We start from the raw sequence: 26,117 nt of genomic DNA, 5'->3' as shown, positions 1-26,117 counted from the left end.
CCTCAAAACAGGCCTACAGTGTATACGAACGATTACATCCATTGAACAAGTATATTAATATCTCTAGTCTAGACGACTTAATCGATTCATAGTTTATATCTTTAGACTTGTTTTGAGTGCATTTGGTCGATAGGTGGCACTGTTTACCCATAAACAGAAAATAAGTGAAAGCTAAACTACCGGTAGTAAGTGTTGCCCACTGGTCTTGTTGACACCTCTGAAATTTTCTCCGGATTGGCACTTTTCAAAGCTCAGGAAAGTGGAGCAGTAATATTATAAGCCCCATAACTGTCAGGTAATCCCCACGGGGAAATCCATTCTCTGCATTTAACCCGTCCTATGCCAGGGGGGTTCACTTGCATGTTTGTATAAAAAACATTCGCAGTACAGAATATGTTCTCTGATTCGTCTCTGATGTAAATAGTTCGTTTGAGTTTCTTCCTCATTACGTCCCTCCGGATCTCTGGATTAATTGTAAACATGGAGGCCAAAACATTTCGTTTGACCTTGTGAGTATTTGTTTGATTTTCTCCAAATAGGCGATGTCCCTGTACTTAGCAAGTGAGTCATCTGATGTCTCATTTGTTTTGCGCCTTTTGGACCTAGTGCTAATTAGTTTAATTAAAATAAGAGAACACTGAAAATTACCTACAACATTCTGAAATAATACCAACTTGACTTTCAAATAATAATCCGAACAGCCACGAAAAGCATGACAACAAACACTTTTTTTTATTCATTGAAAAGAAGAGGGAAGTTTGGAAATAAACCCCGCCTATCCCACGGCAGGAAACTTTCGTTGCAGCAATCTGGTTAGGCCGAGAGAGGATACTGTGTTGTAGCGTTATCCCGGTCTACCGCCCACTTTATTTCCGGTTCTTTACTTCGTGTGAACTGTGTACGCCAGTTTACGGGCCAAGGGCGAAAATAATACAACATGACAAGAACATCAACAAAATGACAGGCTGAATAAATGTATAGCTTGAACGTAGAATCGGACTAAAGTAATATCGGAAACACGTAACGAATAGAGCTAGCTAGCTCCCTCTCGCCGCCACCCATGTCCTGAGTGCTCGCCCTCCCTCACCGATAACGCCAATTCGGAGCACCCCGTTCCGTGCGCTCCGTCTTGAAGTGGGAACGCCTGGAACCGAATTGCTGACTGTCGACTCGAGTAGCTGTGTCACCGGGTAGGGAAATTGTACCACGTGCCGACCCAACAGTGGCTTGTATCTAGACAAACGGACCCAGTGCTAATACTACATGCGTGGACCTAGAGTGACACAAGGAGATCATGATCACGTGTGATTGCTGGTACTAGGCGGGCACGTAAGTAGCTCACTAAAAGCAAAGACAGACTTTCAAGTGGGAGTGAAACGAGTTCTGCTTGTCAATTCTATTCCTGGGGAGTTTGAGTTCCATACCGGTTGCGCTGGTTAGGTTGAGTTTACGTTCAACAAGTCTGTTGACTCTAATAGTGTTCTGTTCTGGTGTTAGGGTTAGGGATAGTATGTTTACGCGTTGTCATTTTAAACCGGGCAAACTTTAGTCTTTACAGCTGTAGACAGTATAAACACCCTGAACGGGCTGACCCGCCAGTGGGCATTACACACTCACACTCAGTGACTCAGAAACCCCCCCAAAAAGAACTTTAAGCAGCCATGTGGACATAAATACACTCGGGACATAGGTACACCCGGGACATAGGGACACCCGGCAGGATGGACGTCGAGGAGCCTCCCGCCGAGCCGCCGCTGCAGCCGACCCGGCTGTACGTGAAGCGCTGGTTCATCGTGCTGCTGTTCAGCTCCTACTCGCTGTGCAACTCGTACCAATGGATCCAATACGGAATCATCAGCAACATCTTCATGCGCTACTACGACGTGAGCACCTTCACCATCGACTGGATGTCCATGATCTACATGCTGACCTACATCCCCTTCATCTTCCCGGTCACCTGGCTCTTGGATAAGAAGGGGCTCCGGGTGGTCGCGCTGGTCGCCACGGCGCTGAACTGTGCGGGCACCTGGATCAAGGTGCTGAGCGTGCGGCCGGACCTCTTCGCCGTCACCTTCCTGGGGCAGTTCTGCTGCTCGTGCGCGCAGGTGTTCATCCTGGGCATGCCGTCCACCATCGCATCCGTGTGGTTCGGCTCCGAGGAGGTGTCCACCGCCTGTTCAATAGGAGTGTTCGGCAATCAGGTATGGCGGAGAGTAGTGTTTTTTAAGTGAAATATTAACAAATTGTTGTTGATATAACTTGTTACTTCATCACCGATTGGTTAAAAGTGAGTAGGTGAGTGAATGAATGAATGAATTCAAGGGTGTAGTTGACTGGCAGGTCAAACGTTTGGACATCTCTGTGGTGTTCTGGCGATGCAGAACAAGTCGCGTAATTACGCACGCCAACACCTCCCCGTTCTCTCGTTTAATGTTATAAAAGTTTCCATCTCAGCGTTGCGTGATGGTGTTCCCTAATACTGACCTAATAATACCCTCTGGCTACGTCTGCAGAGTAGCTGACCACGACCAGTTCTTCTCACGGTTAGTGCGTTCGCGATTGGTATTAAAGCATCCATTTCAAATCAATAGGTGCGATATAGTAGTAGTGCCTTGAAGTTAGTTTTTTTTTGGATACACGAAAGACATTCACTCTGGATCCAGTGGCTTCTTCAGTGTCCCCCAATGTTGTCAGTAGAGGACGGTTAGCTCAACTCCGAAGGCGGAACCACAGGGGGTTCCTTTTAGGGACCGTCCATAAACACATTTTTTTTACGCGATTTTTTATTTTATTTCGATAACTTCATAGGGACTTGTGGCTTATATCTGGGACAATTTTGATCTATATATTTTTTAACAAATCGGTCTCATGTAGAACAAATATTTTGACTGCTAGTGTACTATCAATTTGTTTTACATAAATATTTCAAATATTTACATAAATATTCATTACAAATCTTTTTATGGAAGATGCATCAATATTTTTTAAAAGCTCCCATGTCATGTGACCCAGTGACTCCTAATCAATGACCGATATTACAACACTGCACAAATAAGATACACCGCTCTTTGTAATGGGCATTAGTGCGTCTTCTATTTTAGTATATGTATTGAATGAAAATTCATATTTCTTTAATGTCACATGACACCGCCGGGCTATTGATAAAAGGGATGCCTTTTCCATACAAATATTCTTCCCCACAGGAAGGGGCGGCGGGAGATGATGAGGTAATTTCCTGTGTTCTGTGGTAATAGTACATTTTAGGACTTTCTATACTATAGGCTTTAACGCTCATTAGCAGTCAATCTAGTATGTGCATCAGTGGACCGATGGGAGCATGGTGACAGTGATTTCAACTGTGAAATAATGTGGACCAGCTATAATTTATAGTTTCAGCATTGGGCAGCATTGTTACAAAAAGGTAAATTAAACCACAAGCTGCTCTGCAGTGTACTCTATTTCTTTTAGTAGAAGCTGATATTGGGCAACACTTTTATTCTTTGGTAGTGGCTCCCATTGTGGATGTTATCAGGCCCTCTGCTCTTGATAGAAGCCCCTCACTGAAGGCCATGGGTGCACATCAACGTCTCCATGCACACCGACAGATCCTGTTGGATTTGCTTGGTTCCAACCGTACTTACTTGGTTTCAACTCGTTATCAAGTAGGGAGTATGGAAACCACCACACACGTGCGTGCACGCACGCACGCGCAAGAATGCAAAAACACATCCAGAACAACCACACGCACAACCCACTTGTATTTTCTAAGTATTTTCCAACTCAATGTAGATGATATTGGTGTATCATTCATGGGTGGTTAGACTTGTTCGGCTTCTGTCAACTTTAGTTGTGATGCCCTTATCATCAGTGATATATTATGGTCATTGCTTAGCAGTTCACCATTAACAGACCGTTTCATATTTAGCCTTAGCCTTATCCCTGGAAAATTGACACTGACCTGACTGTTTCAGGTCAGGGTGCTGTAAAATATTAGCGAAAAGGAGCCACTTCAACTTGACCTGAATGTTGTTTAAAGAAGCACAATTAGGCGATTGTGAGGAAATGCATGGTCTATATATGGTCTTTAGACCCTAGCCAAGATGTCATCACAGTTCAGCCTAGGCTCCAGTCGGCAGGCTGGTTAATTGCCTGAATATCAGGCAGTATCTTCGAATGGATTCTCCATGACTGGGCTGCATCCTGTTGAGACCATGACTTTTATTAAATCAGATACCAGCATTACCAGTTTCAATTCCACAGGGTAGCTTCCAGGAGTCAACCGGTGGATCGGTGTGGAGGTGATGCAGGACTGGTCAGTGGGGGAGGAGGAGGGTGGGGGGGGGGGGGTGTGCTAACAGGGCTCGGGGCAGTTGAGGAGAACCCTAGCAATGGGTTGCTACAATGCGTATTGCCTTCATGGTCACACACTCGCAGGTTGAGCCACTGAGCTGCAGTGCAGAGAGAATCATCCTTCTAATCACTGGAGCAAGGACATAACTGAGCACTTGGCGGCTTCTAGGTCGTCCCGTAAACGTAACGATGCAGGACACAAATGATTCAAAGTGCTGACCCAAGTGTTTGTTTACAGATACTTTTAGGTATTAAGCTCCTATAAACATGCTTACAACGATTAGTTATATATTTCAACAGTTAGCGAGAGTTGCCTGAGCAATTATCGGTCAACTTTTCTGTTCTGCCTGCGGTGCCCGTGATGCGAGTGTGTTCATGTTGAATTGATGGGGGCTGAGGGTTCAGCAACACTATGCTGTTTAGGATAAATACAGATGCACGTGCATCAAAGTGGACGCATGTAACAGGGTGGGAATGGGTTAACGTGGTCTGCGCGACACATAAACAGCCTACAGAGACAACATTGCACAGCAGAGTCGTCGCAGCTGTCCCTCTTGGATTGGTCAGAGTGCAGCATCTCCTCTTAAAACATCAGATGGTTCATCGTGTTAAACCGATTTTATTTTAGTTGAGCAAATCATTGGCCTGTGTCTATTTTAGTATTTTATTCTTGGGAATAAGACTCGACAGACGGTTAAGGGAGTTAGAGTCTGCCGAGTACAGTCAGAGATCACACCGCTCGTTCTCTCAGCCAACACCGCGGCCTCGGAATGCCCCAGAACGGAGACACCGAGCGCAGCTGTGCGGACCCCTCGGAGCCCCGCGGGGACGACTGGACCGGGGGTCCGGCCGTGACGAAGACGGCCCCGGGCCTCGCCTCCATCGTGTGGAGCCCCGGGCCCTTAGGCAAGTCCCTCTCCACCAGCTCCCGGTTGGACCTGGTCGAGGGAGACCCCCAGCTCCGGCCGGCCCCAGAGGCCGCCGAGACGAAGGTGTACCGCCGCCGCTGGGTCATGCTGGTTCTCTTCAGCGCCGTGTCGGCGAGCAACGCCTTCATGTGGCTGCAGTACGGCATCATCAGCAACATCTTCACCCGCTTCTACGGCGTGGACCCCCTTGCGGTCGACTGGCTGTCCATGATCTACCTGCTGACCTACATCCCCCTCATCCTGCCCGTGCTGTGGCTGCTGGACCGCCGCGGTGTCCGCGACGTCGTGCTAGTGGGCGCCGCCTTCAACTGCATCGGCGCCTGGGTGAAGATCGGCAGCGTGGGGCCCGAGCTGTTCGCCGTCACCTTCTTCGGCCAGTTCGTGTGCTCGGTGGCCACAGTGTTCGTGCTGGGCATCCCCTCGTACCTGGCGTCCGTGTGGTTCGGGCCCAGGGAGGTGTCCACTGCCTGCTCCGTCGGGGTGCTGGGGAACCAGGTTTGTCAGAGGGGCGTCTCCCCGGAAATGGGGACCTCACCGCACTGACTTCTTTTCCGATCTTCGGTGCCTCTTTTAGTCCTGCTGTGTTTTTCTCTCGTTTTGAGGTAGTGTGTGCCGTTAGGGGAAGCTAGTGTGTACGGATGTGTGAATGGCACTTTGTTTTGTGTGTACACACCGGCCTGGCCTCGGGTGCTGGGGGAAGGTGTGACTTTTATTGGCTTAGCGTGAGGGTCGGCATCAGGTTATGGCCCGGGCAGGCCTCCTCATACCTGCGCTGTATCAGTTTTATCAAGCCAAGCTATGCCACTATTGTTGAGTCAAACTTTGGGTTGTGCAATGCTTTCTTCTCCGTTGCTCAGTGAATGGTTAGTGGTGGTTAATGTGTGTATGGTAACTTTGAGTGTTGTGTTTTCGGTGTTTGGTTTGCATGTTATAATAAATTGGTGACAATTTTACAATAAGGGCGCACTAAATGACCATTAGTTAACGTTAGTTAATGCAATGATAAGCATTTACTAACAGTTCATAAATAGTTAACTGATGTGTCTAGTAATCATTTACTTCATGTTTCCTAATTGTGTTAATTTCTGTAAGTTTTCTATTATTTATTATTTAACTCAAACCCTAACCCCTATGCTATCCTAATGCTATATAATAATGCTTATTACTGCATCAACGAATGTTGACTAATGGTTAATTCCTTAAGTGTTTAATAAACAAATGTACTAAATGTAGCAGGTCAAATTTAAATGCAGATATTCTGAACTTCTGCTCTTCAAAGTTATTAGTCAATAGTATTGGACGTGTATATAGTTCTACTGCTCGATTATGAGAAAAATCCTAATCATGATTATTTTGGTCAATATTGAAATCACGATTATTCAAACGATTATTTTTGAGTTAGAAAACATGTTGTATTTATTCAGCATGTCTCTCCAAAAAAAACGTTGTAACTGAGAACTTTGATATTTTTGCCTTAAAAAAATACCCAAATTGTCAAATGTTCGAATCTAAAATAATATACAGATATGTATCCATCTGTTCTGCCCTTTCTATAAAACATAAAAAAAAACATAAAAATAAATAAATCGAAAAACTTGATTATAGTAATTTTGTGATCGTTTGACGCTAAAATCGCAATCAAAATTAAATTAATCGCCCAGCCCTAAGTTCTACTGTCTGATAGTATTCTGCATTCTGTCAGCTGCTCTAATCTCCTGAGGAGTGTCCCTCACTAATAACATAATTAAGGGTTATAAATGGACAGCAACCCTTTATCGCATTATTAAGGGTTATCAATGCACCAATTGATAACCCTTAATCACACAATTAGAATGTTGTGAACTAAGCCTCAGAAAAGTATGTTCCATGAAATCCATTGCAATCTCATGACTCCTTTTTTAATTGTCTTCTTTGCCTTCAAGTCGTTCAAAGCGTGGAGTTTATTTTTCCTTACGTGGTACGCAGCCAGGTGTCTGACCAATCACCATCCACTGATGTGGCCTAGCCACTATCCAAGGACCTTTTACTTTGAAATGTTTCAGACATTTTCTTGGCAATATATCTGGTAGCTGTGAGATCTTCGTTTCCTCTCTATGTCCTCTGTTGCTCATTTCTTTAGCCAATACTCTAATTTGGATACCAATACTGGGCTGTTGAATAGTTACTTTTTAAGATCCTGTCTTCCATCACTTTATTATTGGGACTGTTAGAGCCCACTAAGGTTCCACCATTCATTCATTCATCAAAGTTTATTCGGTTCTATCTCAAAGTGGCAATCTCAAAGATTTCCGTTTCGTTCTCTTTGACGATAAGCGATAATTCTTCCCAAAAATACAAATAGGGTCGCTATCACCCAGTTCCTAGAATTCATAATACAGCAAATAGAAGAGCTTCCATCAGTGGGCCACAGGCTCCGTCACCATTGTTTTCCCTCAATCGGCCAGAGATAGCAACCTCGAAAACATTAAATTCCATGAAAATCCTCAAGATTGCCAGAGTAGGCACTGGGCTGCGACCCAAGCGACACAAAGAGGGTCAATCCCGTGGTCCGACCTTGTGGAGTTGACCGCTGAAGCAACATTTTGTACAACAACTGTTCGTGGCAATGCAACACATCACAGTTGGTTCCTCAGCCAGCGATTAACCCTGCAGCTGTTGTTCTCCCATAAAGACTCATTCACCAAGAAATGCGAATAAAGATTTACTTCGAATGATAGCATGAGAGAGAATGTCTTTGCATGATAAGTCTTTGGGGTTAGCCCCGTCACGTATCCAGGACAACGTGTGGACTCGGCATATCCTGCCGGCCTTTCCCTGGACCGGTAGACTGGGGCAGACCTGGTGGTGGTGGGGTTGAAGGGGGAGCATCGAACGAAATACCTATGCAACAAATAACTCGTGTTGGACTACTCTTTATAAAGCAGGTGTAGGCAGGTGATTGGTGATTGGTAAACTGGCGCACGTGAGTTTGAGGGCCTCTGGTAGAAATTGCCATAAAGCTTACATTTCTCCTGTTCTCCAGCTGGGCATCGCCATCGGGTTCCTGCTGCCGCCCATCCTGGTTCCCAACGTGGAGGACATGGACGAGCTGGCCGGGCACATCCGCAACATGTTCTACATCACGGCCGGTGTGGCCACCTTCCTCTTCATCCTGGTCATCATTGGTGAGACACTCGTCTGGTTTTGTGTTTTTTGATCAGGAGCGGCGGATATAACGTCTGCGTGATAAAACACCTCAACGCCTCTGTTGTCCTGGGTGAATGTCGACAAGTCACCGCACTAGAAATATTTGACACTGTCGGTCAGTGTCATGGTGATGGAGAAACCGAACCAAATGTCATCGTGGAGGAATTCAACTTTGATTCCCAAAATAAAGTTTGACCACCAAACTGCATTACACCGAAACATTTTGTGTACACAACTCATCGCTGAGCCCTTTCCTTATCTTTGACTTTTGAATCCCAAAGATAAAGTACGGTGAAGATCCTCTAACAAAATGTTTTTTTAGAGAACAACTCAACACTCTTATCAACTCCCTTATCTCCCTTATCTTCATCATTTGAAGTGCAAATGTAATAATCAGGTGTAAAGATCATCACTAACAAAATGAGTTTCCGGTGCACAACTCAAACAAGGCCCACTCCCTTATCTTGGACATTTTATGTGCAACGATAATGATCAGGTGTAAAGATCACAACTATCAAAATGAGTTTTTCGTACACAGCTAGACAAGGCCCCTTCCTTATCTTGGACTTTTGGATCGTAAAGATATTGCACTGGAGTAACGATCACGAGCTTTCCATTCAAGACATTTTCGGGTTGCGGTGTCAGATGACACGTGGTCATGGAGGAAGTTACTCACGCGGTAGGAAATGGGTTTTACAACGGAACCCCACTGCCCCCGAGTGTCTAATTTATCCCTGTCTGCTGTTACTTCACCATTCTCCTCACTACCAACCCGACCACTAGTATAGTCTCCTCTCTTCCACGCTGCATTCACACAAACTCACCCCAGCCTGCTTTAGGCTTCTTTGACTTGTTCCTTTTGTAATGTATGTCTCAAAGTCACGAGACACAGGTTCACAACGACGAGAGCGTTACTTTCAGTTCATGCGTACTCTCATGCAGTAGGGTATATGCATGTTTAAAGGCCTGGAGGGAGGCCTAGGGACAGCCAGGGTGATGGGTACGGAAACCCCCATCGCAGGGGTACCCTAAGCCTGTGCAGAGAGGGGGATCTCAGCCGGGTCGCGGGCAGAACCCGACGAGATGGTAGAAACACTGTCATGGTCTTGGTGGAGGCAAGGCTCCATGCATGGAGCCAGCTTGGAGGTCATGAACCACCGTAATCTTTGTAGAAATTCAATCTTGAACACAACTGTATTCAAAATCAGCGTTTTGAGAACTTCCAGAGGTGAGTAAATGCTTACTCAGTTGAGACTTCTTACTTTGTGTCCACCAAGTGTGACATTTGTTGGTGCGTGTCTGGCTGGCTCCAAACCTTTTAGTCTCCAGTCAAGTCTCCAGTCAACAAAAGGTTGACTGGTCGGGGCATTCCATGTGAATGCCAAGCACAGCAATGTTTGACGGTGTTGACGCGATTACCCAACTGCCGTTTGACCTACGATTTTAACACAGCTTCCTCCCCTGTTTGAAGCATGGACCCTTTGAATACACGAGACGGATCCGCTTCACTTGAGACAATTGAGTGTACGAATGTCCTGCAGCACAAGTCTTTTGTTTAAATGCAAAGGTTTACTTGTGTGTGTCTGTGTGTGTGAGAAAGTGAACAACACGTACCAGTTGGTCAGTGGTGTGAAGCGTCCATTGTCCGTGACTCAGCCATCTCTCTCTCTCTCTCTCTCTCTCTCTCTCTCTCTCTCTCTCTCTCTCTCTCTCTCTCTCTCTCTCTCTCTCTCTCTCTCTCTCTCTCTCTCTCTCTCTCTCTCTCTCTCTCTCTCTCTCTCTCTCTCTCTCTCTCTCTCTCTCTCTCTCTCTCTCTCCTCTCTCTCTCTCTCTCTCTCTCTCGTACACATCATCGGATGCCAAATGTGTGAAGGTTGCCCTGCTGGCGGGGCCATCTGGGGCCCCCCTGAGTCACGGCCCCTGGGAACAGTCTTGCTGTGGGTGGTTCGGGGCCCCGGGCCAGAACATGTCTCATCGGCTCCACGGGGGGGGGGGGGGGGGGGACGCGGGCTCTGGCTTCTCCTGCAGGACTTCAGGACGATCACATGACTGAACTCAAGGAAGGGGTCACTCCAGATGTGTGGTTCCGGGCGAGAGAGAGTGAGATCCCATGTTACTTTTAGTAACATGGGGTTTAACAGTGAGAGGGAGAGAAGGCGGGATCTTCGGAGGAAGCGACGCCCCTTTTAGTCGCATGGGTTTAGCGGTGAGAGGCGACAGAGAGAGAGAGTGGATCTCCTGATAAGAGGGATATCCATGTCTTGTCACGTTTCAGATATTGCTTGGTCAAAGTCTTTGTTCAAAAACCTCCATATTTCTTCTCCCTGTGTATGTGGTTCTTGTCATTGTATTAATCTCACTCCGCCGTCTGTCAGCTGGCGTTCACACTGTCCATCCTTCGGACATTTCACCCAACCCAAACTAAGAACCAGATTAGTACTTATAACAACACAAACAGAAATGCTTCGTTAATACCCAAAGTACTTCCGCTAACACAACAGACCTTCTCTTTTTAAGTGATATTTTGGACCCTGTGTTGTCTGTCTCAGTAGGGGGTTGATTATAGGGGGCGCAGGGTTCAGAATGTTATGTCCCCAAAAGTCAGCACCACAGGGGGGGGGGGGGGGGGGGTCGGACCGTCTCCGCCTAGTTTGGTGCCATTCAGTTCAAACTCGCTGGCATTGGAAATATAAATTTAACAGTTTGAAGATCAAACAATAATGGCGGTCTAGTCAAACAAAAATAAACACCAGGAATGTACAAATACCTCGTCCTCCCTCACCTCCCCTTCCTTCCCCCCTCCCCCCTGCAGACCTTTTCCTGTTCCATAAAAAGGGAAACATGAAAAAGCGCTGCACTGCTCTAAGAAAACGCCGGTCCTCCTGTGACGTGATGCATTGTACTGGGTTTATTCCTGAACCTTTGAGGCCGACTTCCAAGTGGAAGTACCTGCCGATTTCTACGGGAGCTGTTTATATTTATATAATCAAACGAACAAAGGGAAAGTAATAACACAAAGTGTTTTTATTTATCTTATATGACTACATGTATATGGGTTTTGTTTTTAGTGAATTCCTTAAACATGTGCAGCATTCCAACAACATTCCGGTTCTCTCCGCAGTGTTCCAGGAGCGTCCGGAGCTGCCCCCGACCCAGGCCCAGGCCCGGGCGCGTAGCCTCCCCCCGGAGCAGTACTCCTACCTGGCCTCCATCCTCCGCCTGGTGCGGAACCGGCCCTTCATGCTGCTCGTCGTCACCTACGGTACGGGGGGCGTGGCCCGGAGAGGCGTTCCTTCGCTGAGAACGCCCCTCCCCCTTCTACAGTTGTTCCGATACCGATGCTAGTGTCGGAAATGACTTGCGAGTAGATTAGTCTATGCGCCGATCCGATGCATCACGTGACCCCTTTACAATACAGGCAAAGAACATCACAACACTACGGTGTTGTTCTATGTTTCGTTAACGGTTACCATCTCCGACCTACTTGAGTTTGAGCTACCAAGTCAGAAAAACATGGATGCTTCTGCTTAACTACAAGAATAGAAATGAATTAATATAATTACAGATTAGAAATGTAAATGATCTTGTTCTGAAAAATTGATAGTCAAAAGTAAGTGGACATTGCTGTCATTGTAAGAGAACCAGTGCCATCATCAGTTACAATGCTGTATCGGTATATACTCTGTATCGGCCGATTCTCAAGTTCAGGAATCGGTATCGGGAAGGAAAGAATGGTATTTGAACATCTCTACTCCCTTCTAAACCCCCCCCTCTTGTACTCCTCTTCCTGGTAGATCTTCGTGGACTTTTGATATCTCAAAACCTATGCAGACGTTTTGATAGATTGAGTATCTTTACGCCGACTCCACCCAACGGTGATGTAGTCATGGCGGTATCTACAGGGGATTTATTGAGTTATTGAGAGATTAGATTGTGAGATTGCTATCAGCGCTTTTCCGGTATATTTATTTTATAGATTTGGTTGCCAGTTGTAAAAGGTCAGCTAAAGGAGATGCTGAAGACGCATCTAGCGATAACGCTCGTTAGTTATTTGTCGTTTTACTAACTAGACTGTCTCCCGTCTAAATAGGTCACAATACTTTGTGTGAAAAAAGTGTACGAGATGAGATGTGACCTGGCTGATGAGCTTGGCGAGGTGTGGGGACAGAATGATGTGACGTCGGAGTTAATAAACAAACGTTTTGTTTGCCAAACTTTTGTCAGAACTTACTCCTCCAAAATTGTTTAACTTGTAGAGTCCATGGCAGATGACTGCGATTTGAACATTGTGTGTGATTGGTCAGAAAAGAAAGGCAAGGGGGTATTTTGATCATGTCTCCATGGAGACCACTGGTTCTTGTTAATGGAACGTTCAGCAGCCAAACTTAAACAGCATTGAAATAAAACTAAAATGTCCTCAAAAGACTTTCTCAGTGTAAATAAAATCTGCCCGTTGTTTGAAGTACTGAGTACAAATATAGAAATTATACAATATTCAGTAAATAGTACTTGGTTACCACCAACTACTGGTTTAATTATTACGAACTGCTAATCGCATTATGAATAATCTAGAATGACAGGCCTGGCAAATTCCTGTCCTAATATGCAGACTTCTTTTCATACTTTTGTTTGGGTTCATGGAGGATAGCTGGTCAGGGTATTACATACTTTCCTGTTGCCAAGAATCCTCATGCCGTCAGACAGTTTGTAACTAGTTTGTAACTGGTAATATGTCTATCTTTTCTACCATGACATTATTCTCTCTCTCTCTCTCTCTCTCTCTCTCTCTCTCTCTCTCTCTCTCTCTCTCTCTCTCTCTCTCTCTCTCTCTCTCTCTCTCTCTCTCTCTCTCTCTCTCTCTCTCTCTCTCTCTCCTCTCTCTCTCTCTCTCTCTCTCTCTCTCTCTCTCTCTCTCTCTCTCTCTCTCTCTCTCTCTCTCTCTCTCTCTCTCTCTCTCTCTCTCAGGACTGAACGTTGGCTGTTTCTACGCAGTCGGCACCCTCCTCAACCGGATGATCATCATCCACTACCCTGTAAGTCCTGCCCTTGGGCAGTCTAATAGTGGTGGTTTTGGTGTTCGACTCCCCGCTGCAGGGTTGTGAGATCGAACCCCTGTCCACAGTCTGCCCATAGGCTTCCTCGAGTGAGAGGCCCTAAACCCCCCCTACCTGCTGTTATTCAAATTATTCAAATTATTTTTGGCCAGTCACCATGCTACAGACTTAGCCATTGTTTCTGCCAGTAAGGATATAGTTATTTGGCCAAAACCTCCTTTGATTCTTTGACACTCAAGTTGAACGTCACCTGTCGCCACAATACGGACTAGCGGATCGAGAAAAGTGTGTCTTCCATCTTGTATGTGAGGTGTGTTCTCCTAGAAAGATACCTAATAATTGTCCCACCCATGCACCTCCCCCAATGCTGTTCAAGTTGACATCTGCAATCGCCCTGTTTTACCTGTCAACTGGGTTTTAAGAGCGCAACCACAGAAGAATGAAGAGAATGATGACGTCGTCCTTTAACATCTGTGGGTTGCTGTGTGACCTTTGTTCAGGGTGAAGAGGTGAATGCTGGGAGAATCGGACTTACCATCGTGATCGCCGGCATGGTGGGGTCTCTGATCTGTGGCATCTGGCTGGACAAAACCAAGACATACAAGTAAGAGGACTAGCAGCAGACTGGTGAATACAATAAGTACTGTCGGCAGCCTGCATGTCAGGAGATGTCTGAGTCCAAACTGCTCGTTGATGTCACTGTATGTCGCTTTGGATTAAAGGCTAGATTACTAAATGGGAATATACAACATGTGCATGATTTTCACTGCGACCGTGATGATATGCCAAATGTACGTCGTCTTTAGGGACGAAGACAAATCTCTGGTTGGAATGGGCGGTTTGGTGGCTGCGTGTCATTGTCAGTGTCACGTCCAAATGACTTTGAAACAAAAGCGATGGCTTCAGTGAAAAGGTTTCCTCGAAGAACGCAGTCAGGTGACCTTTTACAAAGGAAACCACCAGGCCATAACCCAGCTCCAAAGAGAGACCAGAGGCCCCGCCCTCCCCTTCCTTCACATCAGGCCCCGCCCTGCCTTCACATCAGGCCCCGCCCCTCCTTCACATCAGGCCCCGCCCCTCCTTCACATCAGGCCCCGCCCCCTCCTTCACATCAGGCCCCCGCCCCTCCTTCACATCAGGCCCCGCCCTGCCTTCACATCAGGCCCCGCCCCTCCTTCACATCAGGCCCCGCCCCTCCTTCACATCAGGCTCCGCCCTCCCTTCACATCAGGCTCCCGCCCTGAGCATGTGTTGTTGTGCTCGCGGCGCTGTTTCAGACGTCTGGGGCTTGGAGCGTGGATGTTGCTTTGTCGCGGTGGCTGTTTGGGACTCTGTGGGGCCTGTTGACCCAGGTGGGACACTGACAGCCCCCCCCGGGTCTCAACCCAGTCCTCCCTGCCCCCCCAGCCACCCAGCGCTATCCAAACAGGCGTGGGTGCCTGAACTAAAGATGGGACACTATATTGAAATAATCTTGATCGCAATTTCCTGACGGGAAACAATAAAGGGCTATCTCATCTCATCGTAGATTAGGATATGGGACTACATGTTGGCTTTTCTTTTTCATATTGTGACACTATTTGTCCACCTCGATTATTTTATGAGGGCAGGATTTTGGTATATTTTTATATTGCGATGCAGCAGAAGTGTATTGTCTCTTAAAGTCTATTAAGCTTTGCAGTTTAGTCGAGACCGGGCTAAGTCTATTTAAATGTATTTAAGCTATTTCATTATCGCTCCCGATTCCATCAGACTGATCCGAACACAGGTTTTATTTTATTTTCATTAGATACACCTTCAACGGCCTATTCAAACTCCCACTTTTTACCCAAATTGTAAAACAAACACATGTCTAGCGGGCCGTGAGACCTTGGGAACCAGCTGGACCCAGTGTATGTTTTTGTTTCAACACTTATCTGTGTGTGTGTGGTTGTGTGTGTGTGTGTGTGTTCTCCCAGGCAGACGACCCTGGTGGTGTACTTCATGTCTCTGGTGGGGATGGTCGTATACACCTCAACCCTTAGTCTGGGCCACCTATGGGTGGTCTTCATCACGGCCGGATCTCTCGGGTAACCCCTCCTCCATGCATCTGATTGTCTTGTTATTTAAATGTTGAAAATGTCACCGTTGAAGATCAGATAAGAGTAGATGATTCCTTCTATCTCAATCCTTTTGATCTGGCAACCCAAACCACAGCAGGTCTACAAATCAGAATAAAGAATACATGCAGGGTTTCCTGGCAGTCCGCACTAAACATGTGTTTGGGTTCACATACCAACTACCGTGTTTTTTTTTAAAACTTTTCCAGGGCTATAAACGAGAGGGTTTCATCTGTTTTTAACAGCATGTAGAAAAGACAGTAAAATACCCAACTGGCAAACATTTAGCAACAGACTCAACATTTCAGACTTCCTCGATCGCGGCCCATCGTGTTGTTTTCTGCGGACGTCAATGTGGGTCACTCACATCAAGGAAACCCTTTGTAACTGAATCAAAACTGGTCTCTCTCTCTCTCTCTCTCTCTATATCTATATCTATATCTATCTATATCTATATCTATATCTATATATATATATATATATATATATATATATATATATATATATATATATATATATATATATATATATATATATATATATATATATATATATATATATATATATATATATATATATATATATATATATATATACATACACACACACAAGAAGGTTCCGTACGTGTGTGTTTAAGACAGCCAGCGGCCACCTCTCTATTCGTTCAGCCGTCGGGGCAGTACTATACGGTGGCAGTATTTGTCCAGCGTGTGCACACACAGGGGCAGGGACGTCGATCGTAGCTTCAGGCCCATTGCAAACATAGCCGAGGCCAAGACCAGCGCACCCATAAGATCTTCACCTCTGGGCAGGTGATTCCATAGTTATGGTTATTGGAGCAAAACCACAGGAAAGGGGTTTAGTTGTTGTTGGCAAAAGGTGGATAATGTAAAAAGAAAGTGGTATATGTATTGAATCTTTCAACAACAACCTGTCACTTTATTTCATAGGTGTTGCAGACATGCACACACCATTTGTATCCACATGCACAGACTCAAGCAGATGGACTGAGTTTAAAATATTCTGTGTCTGTTTGTGTACACATGCATACTCTTCAATCGGGCGTTTGCATACTTACTCTGAGGTACGGGTAAACATGCATTCTATGTATAAATATCCTTGAGGCAACGAACTGGAGAACCATTCGAGAGCCATGTCAGTATGCAGCCTTCCTGTTGTGAGGACTTAAGAGAGGAAAATACTTGCTTGCATCTGGGATTTGTTTCTTACCTAATCTGCTCCTAATTTATTTTAATTGAAACAGTTCCCCCACTCCCCGTCCGCATGAGCAACCAATTAAAAACCGTGTGTGTGTGTGTGTGTGTGTGTGTGTGTGTGTGTGTGTGTGTGTGTGTGTGTGTGTGTGTGTGTGTGTGTGTGTGTGTGTGTGTGTGTGTGTGTGTGTGTGTGTGTGTGTGTGTGTGTGTGTGTGTGTGTGTGGTCCGTCCCTGCGTGTGTTCTTCTAGGTTCTTCATGACGGGGTACCTCCCGCTGGGCTTTGAGTTCGCCGTGGAGCTGACGTACCCCGAGTCAGAGGGCACCTCCTCCGGGCTGCTCAACTGTTCCGCACAGGTGACGGCCCCAGCTGCCGTCTTTGTAGTTGTCGGCCCAGATGTCAGCCTACGTCTGCGCGTGTGTGTGTGTGTGCCACTCACCCTTTCCCCTCGTGCCGACAGGTGTTCGGGATCATATTCACGATATGCCAGGGGAAGATCATTGACACTTACGGCACGCTGCCGGGAAACATCTTCCTCTGCGTGTTCCTGCTGATCGGCGCCGGACTGACAGGTGAGAGGTCAAACGGTTTTGGGGGTTTCGTGACCCTTTTAAAGGTGCAGTGTGCTAAATCACTTGTTTGAAATGCCTTGTTAATCTCATGTTACGTTTACTGAGTCAGCCTCTCTTTTTTGGGGGGGGGTTGGGGAGAAAGGGAGGGAGGCAGAGGGTTTAATATTATTTTTTATTAGAATGAAGCTAGTTTGAAATTGCTAATTATTACATATTGTACTTTTAAAATACAAGGGATCATAAGAGGATACTTTAAAGGTGTTTGCCAACAGTTTTTGCCGGGCGACTTTGGTCACCGTGGTTACTGATTAACTCCAGAGGTTCAAAGACGTTCTGCTGATCGATCGTGCGGTCACCTTTGCGTTTTATTGTTCCCAGAATGACATCTTCATACCTCAACGCTGACTAGGACGCACACGTGTGTGCGCTACGACGCGATACGAACAGCGCAATAACGCACCGGTCCGCCCTGTCACCGGGATTTACCCAGGGGCCACGTTGAGATTAGTAGGAGGATCTGGACTTTAGCGTCAACAGCCGTTTGATAATGTACTTTTATGAAGCCATTATCAACCATAACACATAAAAACATTTCTTTATTCAAACTACAACCTAGTTTCACGTCTGTTCCCCACTTGGCACCGTTACACATTTGTCTTAAATACGGATTAAGGTTAGGTAGCTTACATTTCATGGTCCATTTAACGCTCTATGAGCAATAAATAACTTGGCTAGGAAACAGGAGGGCAAGAGACGCCGACGGTCACAATGATTCTCCTCTCAGAGATCAGACCACACAGAGACCTCCTTCTTCCATGCCTAACTTATTCAGAGACACCCACTGCTAATGCACCACTTTGTGCCCAGATTCACATTGCCATCTTTGTCCTGGGGAATAAAAGCGGAGCCCTTTCACTTAGTCTGGACATGATCGAGAAATGATTTCCTAGCTTTAACCCTAAAGGAATAACTCTGAGGCCATAGAGGAGTTATGTATCGGTTACCTTGGAAAACTTTTCTGGAACAAAGGTCGTTCTTCCTCGGTACACAAAATTGACTCGGAGGAGACAGAAAGTTTTGTCCTTGTCAACAATAATGCATTGTTTATAAAGAAGCGTTGATGGAGGAATGCTGCGGTGCCAACTTTCTGTGAAGAGTCTCGCTGCGCTTGAGAGCCACCTGCTGGCGGTCTACAGTACTTTCACTGTTTTATATTTTTACATTGTTGTTAAAAAAAGACGATTGATCAAATTATATAATTATATTATATTATATTCATGATAAATTGTACATAATCCATGATTAATCATTATTCATATTTGTAATAGCTTGACAAAAAACAAATCTATGTGTTTCACATGTTATGTTTATACGCGAAGAAACTGGGTTAAAGGCACCCAGTGCAACTTTCGAGGCTTAAAAATAAACATTCAATTTCTAGTCTTTTTTACACGTAGTAAGTTTCAATAACTCCATACCATTACATACCGACATTTAAGCAGCAAAGATGAGACGTCGTTGTGTGGTGAGAACTGATACAAAATCGATAACAACAACAATGCCGCCATTTTCTTTATTTTTTGTAACCTACAATAAATAAAGCAGGCTTCCAGTCAATGGAAAAATGGCTTCTCCCCACCGGCGATTGTTGTTGTTTACGATTTTCTATCAGTTCTCACCACACAACGACGTCTCATCTTTGCTCCTTGAATGTCGATATGTAATGGTATGGAGTTATTGAAACTTACTACGTGTAAAAAAGACTAGAAATTGAATGTTTATTTTTCATTGAATGTTTACATAAAGTTGCACTGGGTGCCTTTAAAGACTTCTTTAACCCAGGGGTTAATACAGTAACTCACATTCACTTGTCATTCATCTAACTTCGAAGTGTGTCTGTTTCGTTCCCACAGCTCTGATCAAATCGGATCTTCGTCGACAAAAAGCCAACAAGCTGGTCAAAATAGCAGTAAGTGTTTGGATCCGTCATTAACCAATGCATGTGCTGGGGTAAATTAAGTCCTATGGGTGACTTAATTAATGGGTGGGTTTGGTTTAATCCTGAAGCTGCTTATCCTGATGCTACTCAATTAGATACCATAAAATTACAACCTTATTTAGACAATATTTGCACTACAAATACCAAAAGAAAAACTCACCAGTACGAGGTGGAACTTTTTAAATATGTGGATATTTTAGTCAATGAAACTTGACAATTCCCATTGCTCAAGATTTCCCAACAGCATGTTGACCTGATTGAGTATCAAACTGGAGAATTATAATCCCGGGGCAGTTCGTCCCTGGTTCTGTCTGTCGGTGTAGAAAGTTCTCCTCCTCTCCTCAAATAGTACGCAAAGCAGTTTTAGAAATGACGGTGGAGGAAAGCAAAGATCGGAGCAGTGATTGGTTCTGTACGACAACAGTTGGACCAGCCATGATTTTTGTATGGTTCTGTAAACTTGATCAGAGCAGCGTAGAGTCATGCTGTGTGTTATTGCTTTGTGTTAGCAGTAGTGCCTCGTGTTAGCAGTACTCGATATAACCGCAGGCCAGCCGCCGTATGCTGCTTTGTACTCATTCTGATTCTTCCTCTGCTGAAACTCTGTACAGTCACGTGATTAGCACTATAACAAAATATACATACGCGTGTGTGTTTGTGTGTGTGTGTGTGTGTGTTGCTATGAAGGGCTCGTGCTGAACACCACATTGGCCTCGTCTATTTTTAATGACCTTTCTGGCCGTTCAAAGCGATGCAAGTTATTCCACTCACTGGGGTTGTCACCTTGTGTGATGTCACTACTACCTCACAGGAGTATCATGAGGAAGATTATCATTTTTTTTTTTTTCTAAATGTTCCCCCGCCACTTTTCTTTTGTTGCTAAACAAAGATTTATTGAACTCCTGTGTTCATCCGCTAAGAACAGTAGTTACCGTGTACCACAGCAGCCTTTTGACCAACCGCTTTGTTAGGTACTTGAATGCCCAGATAGTTTCCCCTCATTTGTTTCTAATGAAATAATGAACCCCCGCCTAGGAGAATATGTGTCGTTTACTTTGCAGAAGGAGCTCTGCGTGAATTTATTCTTGATCCTGTCATATTGTTAACCTGGCGAGTACAAAAAGTTAAGACCCATAATCCGATGTGCGAACGTCCTTCATTTCCAACATTGGCTTGTACTTCAACCTTGAGCATGAGACCGTTAGACTAATCGCTTTATATGTGGCCTGACAGATACGGTTGGCCTTAGAAAACTTCGGCGGGCCGTTTAAAGATATTAATCGTTAGCACGGCTGCCAAGTCACGGGTTTCTATTGGATTCCAGGAGATTAAACAGAAAAGATTTAACAGGGAAAATCTGCAATGTCCAACAGTAAAGCGCACTCGCATTGAGCAAGAACATATTCCACAACGCACACTGCCTCACAATTTAAAATAAGTCATTTTTCAACAATGATAAACAACGATCTGAATTAAACAGCGACAGTAAACACAATCATTTTATGATCAAACAGAATGTGAACAGAAATTAAGATGACTGAATTCAAAAAGTGTTAAACATTATACAGTAAACAGAAGGGAGGGCTTCCCTGGCACGAGACAAAAACAACTTGACGTGAGCACTCTGACCGTCTCATTCACTCCCTCCTGATTGATTGATTGTTTGATTCATCAAGGGATGTCTGTTTGCTCGTGCTTGAAGACAGAGCCGGGCTGGGATATTCTGAGACACCAGCAGAACTTTGTACTATTTATGAAACATTTATATACATAAAACAAATCTCCCGGACTTGGACGTCGGAGACCTTTCCAAGAGGTCCGATTCTGAGGGTCTCCTGAGCACTAACAGTTCCTGCTGACCATTAAAGCAAATATTTCAGCTATCTCTGCACTGTTTACGTAACGTTACGACAGCCATATGTCAAAATGACACCGTGCCCCCGTGGAACGCTCAGCCCCTCACAGGGTTAGCCGAGCGCACTGTGCTTTGCTTGGAACAGAGTTAAGGGAGAAGTAGAAGATTTATTTCATTAATCCCTGTGGGAGAAATTCGTCCAGCACAGCAAACGGGAACGAAGGGTAGGTTTCGGTGCCATTGCCTTGCTCATGAGCCGGGCAGGGGTGTTGGCTTTTGAATAGAGGGGAGAGCAATAGTCGTGGTCTGAACTGTTCTTGTTTACTCAGATAAGAAGGTACGCCCCCGCAAGCGGGAAGCCAACTCTCTGTTCTCTATGCGTCAACCTGAACTTTGACCTTGTGTTGGCGCAGCCCTGCTGTTTGGCTTTTGGAGATAAGATTAGTCTGATGGGTCAAGTCCAAAAACGTGTGTTCATGTGTCTAGCCATAATCGATAAAACACACACACTGGGATGTAGAGTGATTGTGGATTATTGGTGTGTTTGACAGCGGCCAAGCAAGACAAGAGGTTGTCACGGTGATGATGTATGACGTGGCACCAGTGTCGCTGATTATGTTGTGGCAGTTCGACAAACAATAATGCGTTTTGAATTACTAAGTAAGAAGGAAACGGAAATTAAACAGAACTTTGATTCTGATCTTCTACCGAGTCGCTCAAAACCTGAGAGTTCACATGACTTTGTGGAAGGATGGTACACAAACAAATAAAGAAAAAAACACATGTTTGTGGTTACAAACTTTCGGCGGATGATTGTGTTCGTGATAGAGGGGATTACGTTGAATTCAGAATGCGTTGAATGGGTTTATGATCATTCGGCTCACTTGATACAGTGATATGATGCATGTTCGAGTCTCACTATATTCACCTTTTGAGAGACCCTTATTGGCTAATGTCACTAATAACCACTAATTATTATGCATTACTAATGAGAACTAATGAATCCAAAAAACCTTTTAAAATACTATTATACGTGGTGAGATCATCACATATAATTACGCTTACACCTCCCATATGCAAAAAGTCTGTAAAGAAAATACAAAGGACAAACGTTTCCATAACATATTATTAATAGACAAATAATTATTCAAGTCATTTCCGGTATTCCGCTTACAAACATTATGATAATCATTTGAATTGCAGAAAGAAAACACACTACAAACATTTGCATATGGGTTGGCTCGTTTGTCTCTGTGCAGCCTGGTACGTGCATGACTCTATATGTAGGGCCCCCGGTTCACTGGTGTGTCTCTGTGCAGCCTGGTACGTGCATGACTCTATATGTAGGGCCCCAGTTCACTGGTGTGTCTCTGTGCAGCCTGGTCCGTGCATGACTATCCCTAAGGCCCGGGTTCCTACATGACTCTAGGAGCGGTAGGGCCCCCGCTGGCTCGTGTGTCTCTGTTGAGTATTGTCCTGCATTACCCCATCATGGGGCCCGGGTGTACTTGTCTTTCTGTGGCGCCTCGTTCCTGCATGACCCCCCCCCCCCCCCCCCCCCCCCCCCCCCCCGTAGGCCCCCAGGTGGTGGTCCGGGGGTCTGAGTTTTGACCACCAGCTGTGTATTTTAGGCCGCAGCAGCGATGACGGACCCGGGCAAGGAGTGCAGGGCCGTCACCCCAATGATCCAGCCGCAGAGCGTCCCGCCTCCTTCTAGAGATTGACCAATCAACCACCATCACACCCGCCCCCACCCCTCACCCCCCCCACCCTTTCACTTCCAAAACCAAGCAAACACTTGTTGGGTTCGACAAAAACCAAAATCGAACCAAATCCTAGCGCGACCCGCGGACGAGCGAAGGTAGGTCACGGCTGAGGCACACCGACTATTGACACCACCCAACCCAACCCCCCCCTCACCCCCAATCCCATCACGCTACTGGTAATCAGCACGCTGCACACACACACACACACACACACACACACACACACACACACACACACACACACACACACACACACACACACACACACACACACACACACACACACACACACACACACACACACACACACACACACACCTGCCTGTTGGATGTCCTCCCCATCCCACTAACTCTTCCTTTCTCCTCTTCCATCGATGATTCACGTTCCTGCGTTGTGTTTTCGTACGATCACGGACGCGTTACCTACTTTAGGATGTGGAGATGCGCCCGAGCGAACTATTGGTACACAGTGTGTCAAACCGACCAGCATTTTTAGTTGATACTTCTCTGTGGATTCTAAGTGGTTGTTCAACTTTTTTACACATCTTCTGTTTTTATTGTCATTCCACACTGTTTGTACTGTATTTTGCTCTTTGGGTTTACAGTATCAGTGACATAGTCAGTCTTCAAATAATAAGTAGGTAATATAAGAGTAATGTATTTTTAACATTAGGGTTGGTTGATTATTACATGTCCTTGAGTATTCCGTGTATTTTGAATGCAATATCCTCCCCGAAGCTTTAAAACACCCGTCCTAGGACTGCCACCTGGTGGTTGGTGTGTGCATGTTCAACTGAACGGTCACTCAACGAAACGACCAGTCATGGATGTCAGTTGGATAAAATGACACACGGTTACCAGTACAGTTCTTTCAATGTATATTTATAGAATATCAACATAACATTTGGGAATATGCAGGAAGAACACTTTTGTAAAGAAAATGCCCATCAAAGGCTATATTTTTATTAACTACTATTGATGAAAAAATAACCTTGTTGTTACTTGACAGGATCCTGACTCTATGACTGGCACACCTTCAACAACCATTTTGAGGGAATTCAAGTGTTAATAACACACACACACACACACACACACACACACGATCATTTTATGATCAAACAGAATGTGAAAGTAAATTAAGATGACTGAATTCAAAAAAGTGTTAAACATTATTAATTTATACCTATATCAAAGGTTTCTAATTAACATTGTTGTACACATAGTTTGTTAATCTTTCTTGTACTTGGTATGTTTTGTATGGAATCTCAACCACAGAAATCACAAAATCATTGCACTCTGGATAATGTCAGTGCCTAAATATTTTTTGTATGTATTAGAGTACAATTCAATGTCTTTCTATACGTAACTTCTATCACTTTAAAATGTGTTCAAACTTGATTGTTAAGATATTGGGAAACCACACAGCAGAAATGAAATTGTGTAGGTTATTTCTTAATGACTTAAGTTATTTTATTATTTTTGTGAGGGAAAAAGATTAATTTGTTGTGAAGAATAATCTGCTATTATTGTGGTTTGTATGTTTTTACATTTTAAAAATGCCTTAAAAGAGCAACAGATCTGTGAAATATGAAAAATATGCTTAGTTGTATCTTCAATCATGGCTGTCTACTTCGAAGTCTCTGTGAGTCTTCCAAACCATGCCATATCTTTGGAAACATGACATTAAACATGTTGAACTGGGATGAAAATAATTTCATAAGTGGTGAAGATATCACATACAATACCATCGTATCAAAATGCAGTTAATAGTAATCTGTATTTAACACAACAATGGCTGCCGCACGTAGCCTACGTTTGTATGAGCGCAGCTCATGTGAACGTGTGTGTGCACAATTGAACCACACATGCCTTGTTCTCTATATCTTTTCATCAGCAGATTGGATTCAATTTGGTTGGTTCATGAAGAACACATTGTTGTTAAATATTTTGAGCTCCTCTTTTTAATAAAGTAACCTATAAGTAAACGTATGTTCCAAACTGGTTAATTACCTGTTTATAACCGAAAAGCTGGCTATGAATCAAGAAAAAGCGAACTCAACGACATCATTCAAGTTGCAATAAACTGTTTTATATTGCTCGTATATCAAACGTCCAAAAAAAAAAATGCAATAACGTGTTCAGACCACACGGTGACACTGTTGCAATCCAGTTTACAGGGGCTTCAATGACTCAACGTTTTAACTGGGATAAACGCTAGCATGAAGCCTATTAAAGATATGAAGGCCAATTAGACATTAAAACCTGTGATCAGTAGAGTTGCATTTAAGAATAATTGTCGTTTGCTTATAATGCAGTATCCGTGTGGCCTATGACTGCCTATGAGATTATTAATGCATAGGCCAACAGCTTGACTCCTTATACTACAAAACACTAACATTAGCCTACAGTTGAAATTCCTCCAAAAGCAGGTATGTTAGGGTTTCCCTGGCATTACCATCGACTACCACCTGGCTGTGTGGCGGACGTGGGCCGAAACCTTGCATTAAAACTCCCAGAGAGCACACATAGACAAAACGATGACTGTTGCATTAATACGCATGCAAGTATGGGTGGCGTCTCTAGATGTTTCCTTTAGTTTTATGATGTGTGCCTTTAAGTGTGTAGGTGTGTGTATATATGTCTGGGTGGGTGTAGGCATATTGGCGGGGAGAGCGTCTACACATTCGGGCGGTGGAATCGAAGCATGGCCCATCAGGCCAGAGGTGGGCCTGCACACCTTGCAGCATAAACACACATGGTGTAGCAATATAGACAGGCTTGTTCCTTGGTATGTGTTGGTGTGTGGAGTAAAACTACGAGTTTTTTGTTTTTCTTAACTTGCAGACCGTCTTGTTGGCAGGGTCCTGTGTAAAGGGGGGAATGATCACGTCTCTAAACTGATCAGGACACACATGGGATGATGAAGCCAGGAGTTACATGACAGTGACAGTGAATCAAATAGGTGTGAGATTATTTTGAATACATTTATATTTTTATTCAATAATTGACATGGAAACGAGGGATTAAATGTAGGCCTACCTACTTTTGCATATAAAGAAAACGAATTTGTGAATATGCGACAACACTGCCT

At 44.6% G+C, this 26,117-nt stretch overlaps 1 protein-coding gene across 4 annotated transcripts; it reads left to right on the top strand.

Annotated features, from left to right (window-relative positions):
* Nucleotides 1–745: 745 nt before the first annotated feature.
* flvcr2b (FLVCR heme transporter 2b) lies at nt 746–24,738 on the top strand. 4 transcript variants are annotated; one of them, XR_009523815.1, is made up of 11 exons: nt 4,399–5,774; nt 8,302–8,443; nt 11,587–11,727; nt 13,431–13,498; nt 14,020–14,123; nt 15,478–15,588; nt 17,085–17,190; nt 17,295–17,406; nt 19,320–19,375; nt 22,892–23,121; nt 24,036–24,738. XR_009523815.1 is itself a non-coding variant. In XM_060042270.1 (10 exons), the coding sequence occupies exons 1-10, from the start codon at nt 1,722–1,724 to the stop codon at nt 22,982–22,984; spliced, it is 1,413 nt and encodes a 470-aa protein (XP_059898253.1). In that variant the 5' UTR covers nt 746–1,721; the 3' UTR covers nt 22,985–24,738. The 4 variants fall into 4 exon arrangements, 3 of the variants coding, with proteins under 3 accessions (XP_059898253.1, XP_059898252.1, XP_059898251.1); XM_060042270.1 differs by lacking the exon at nt 4,399–5,774 and adding an exon at nt 746–2,201 and having other exon boundaries at nt 22,892–24,738; XM_060042269.1 differs by lacking the exon at nt 22,892–23,121 and having other exon boundaries at nt 4,395–5,774.
* The last annotated feature ends 1,379 nt before the right edge of the window (nt 24,739–26,117 follow it).

The sequence above is a fragment of the Gadus macrocephalus genome, chromosome 21, assembly GCF_031168955.1.
Source record: "Gadus macrocephalus chromosome 21, ASM3116895v1".
NCBI classification, from domain to species: Eukaryota; Metazoa; Chordata; class Actinopteri; order Gadiformes; family Gadidae; genus Gadus; species Gadus macrocephalus.
Note: the sequence above shows the minus strand (reverse complement) of the source record. Positions and strands in the feature narration are given on the sequence as shown.

Excerpts from the sequence above, each read along its gene's own strand:
- flvcr2b (XM_060042268.1), top strand. The coding sequence starts at position 5,121 with ATGCCCCAGAACGGAGACACCGAGCGCAGCTGTGCGGACCCCTCGGAG. Across the intron at positions 8,444-11,586 it reads CTTCATCCTGGTCATCATTG|TGTTCCAGGAGCGTCCGGAG; the intron begins GTGAGACACTCG and ends TTCTCTCCGCAG. Across the intron at positions 14,124-15,477 it reads GACAAAACCAAGACATACAA|GCAGACGACCCTGGTGGTGT; the intron begins GTAAGAGGACTA and ends GTGTTCTCCCAG.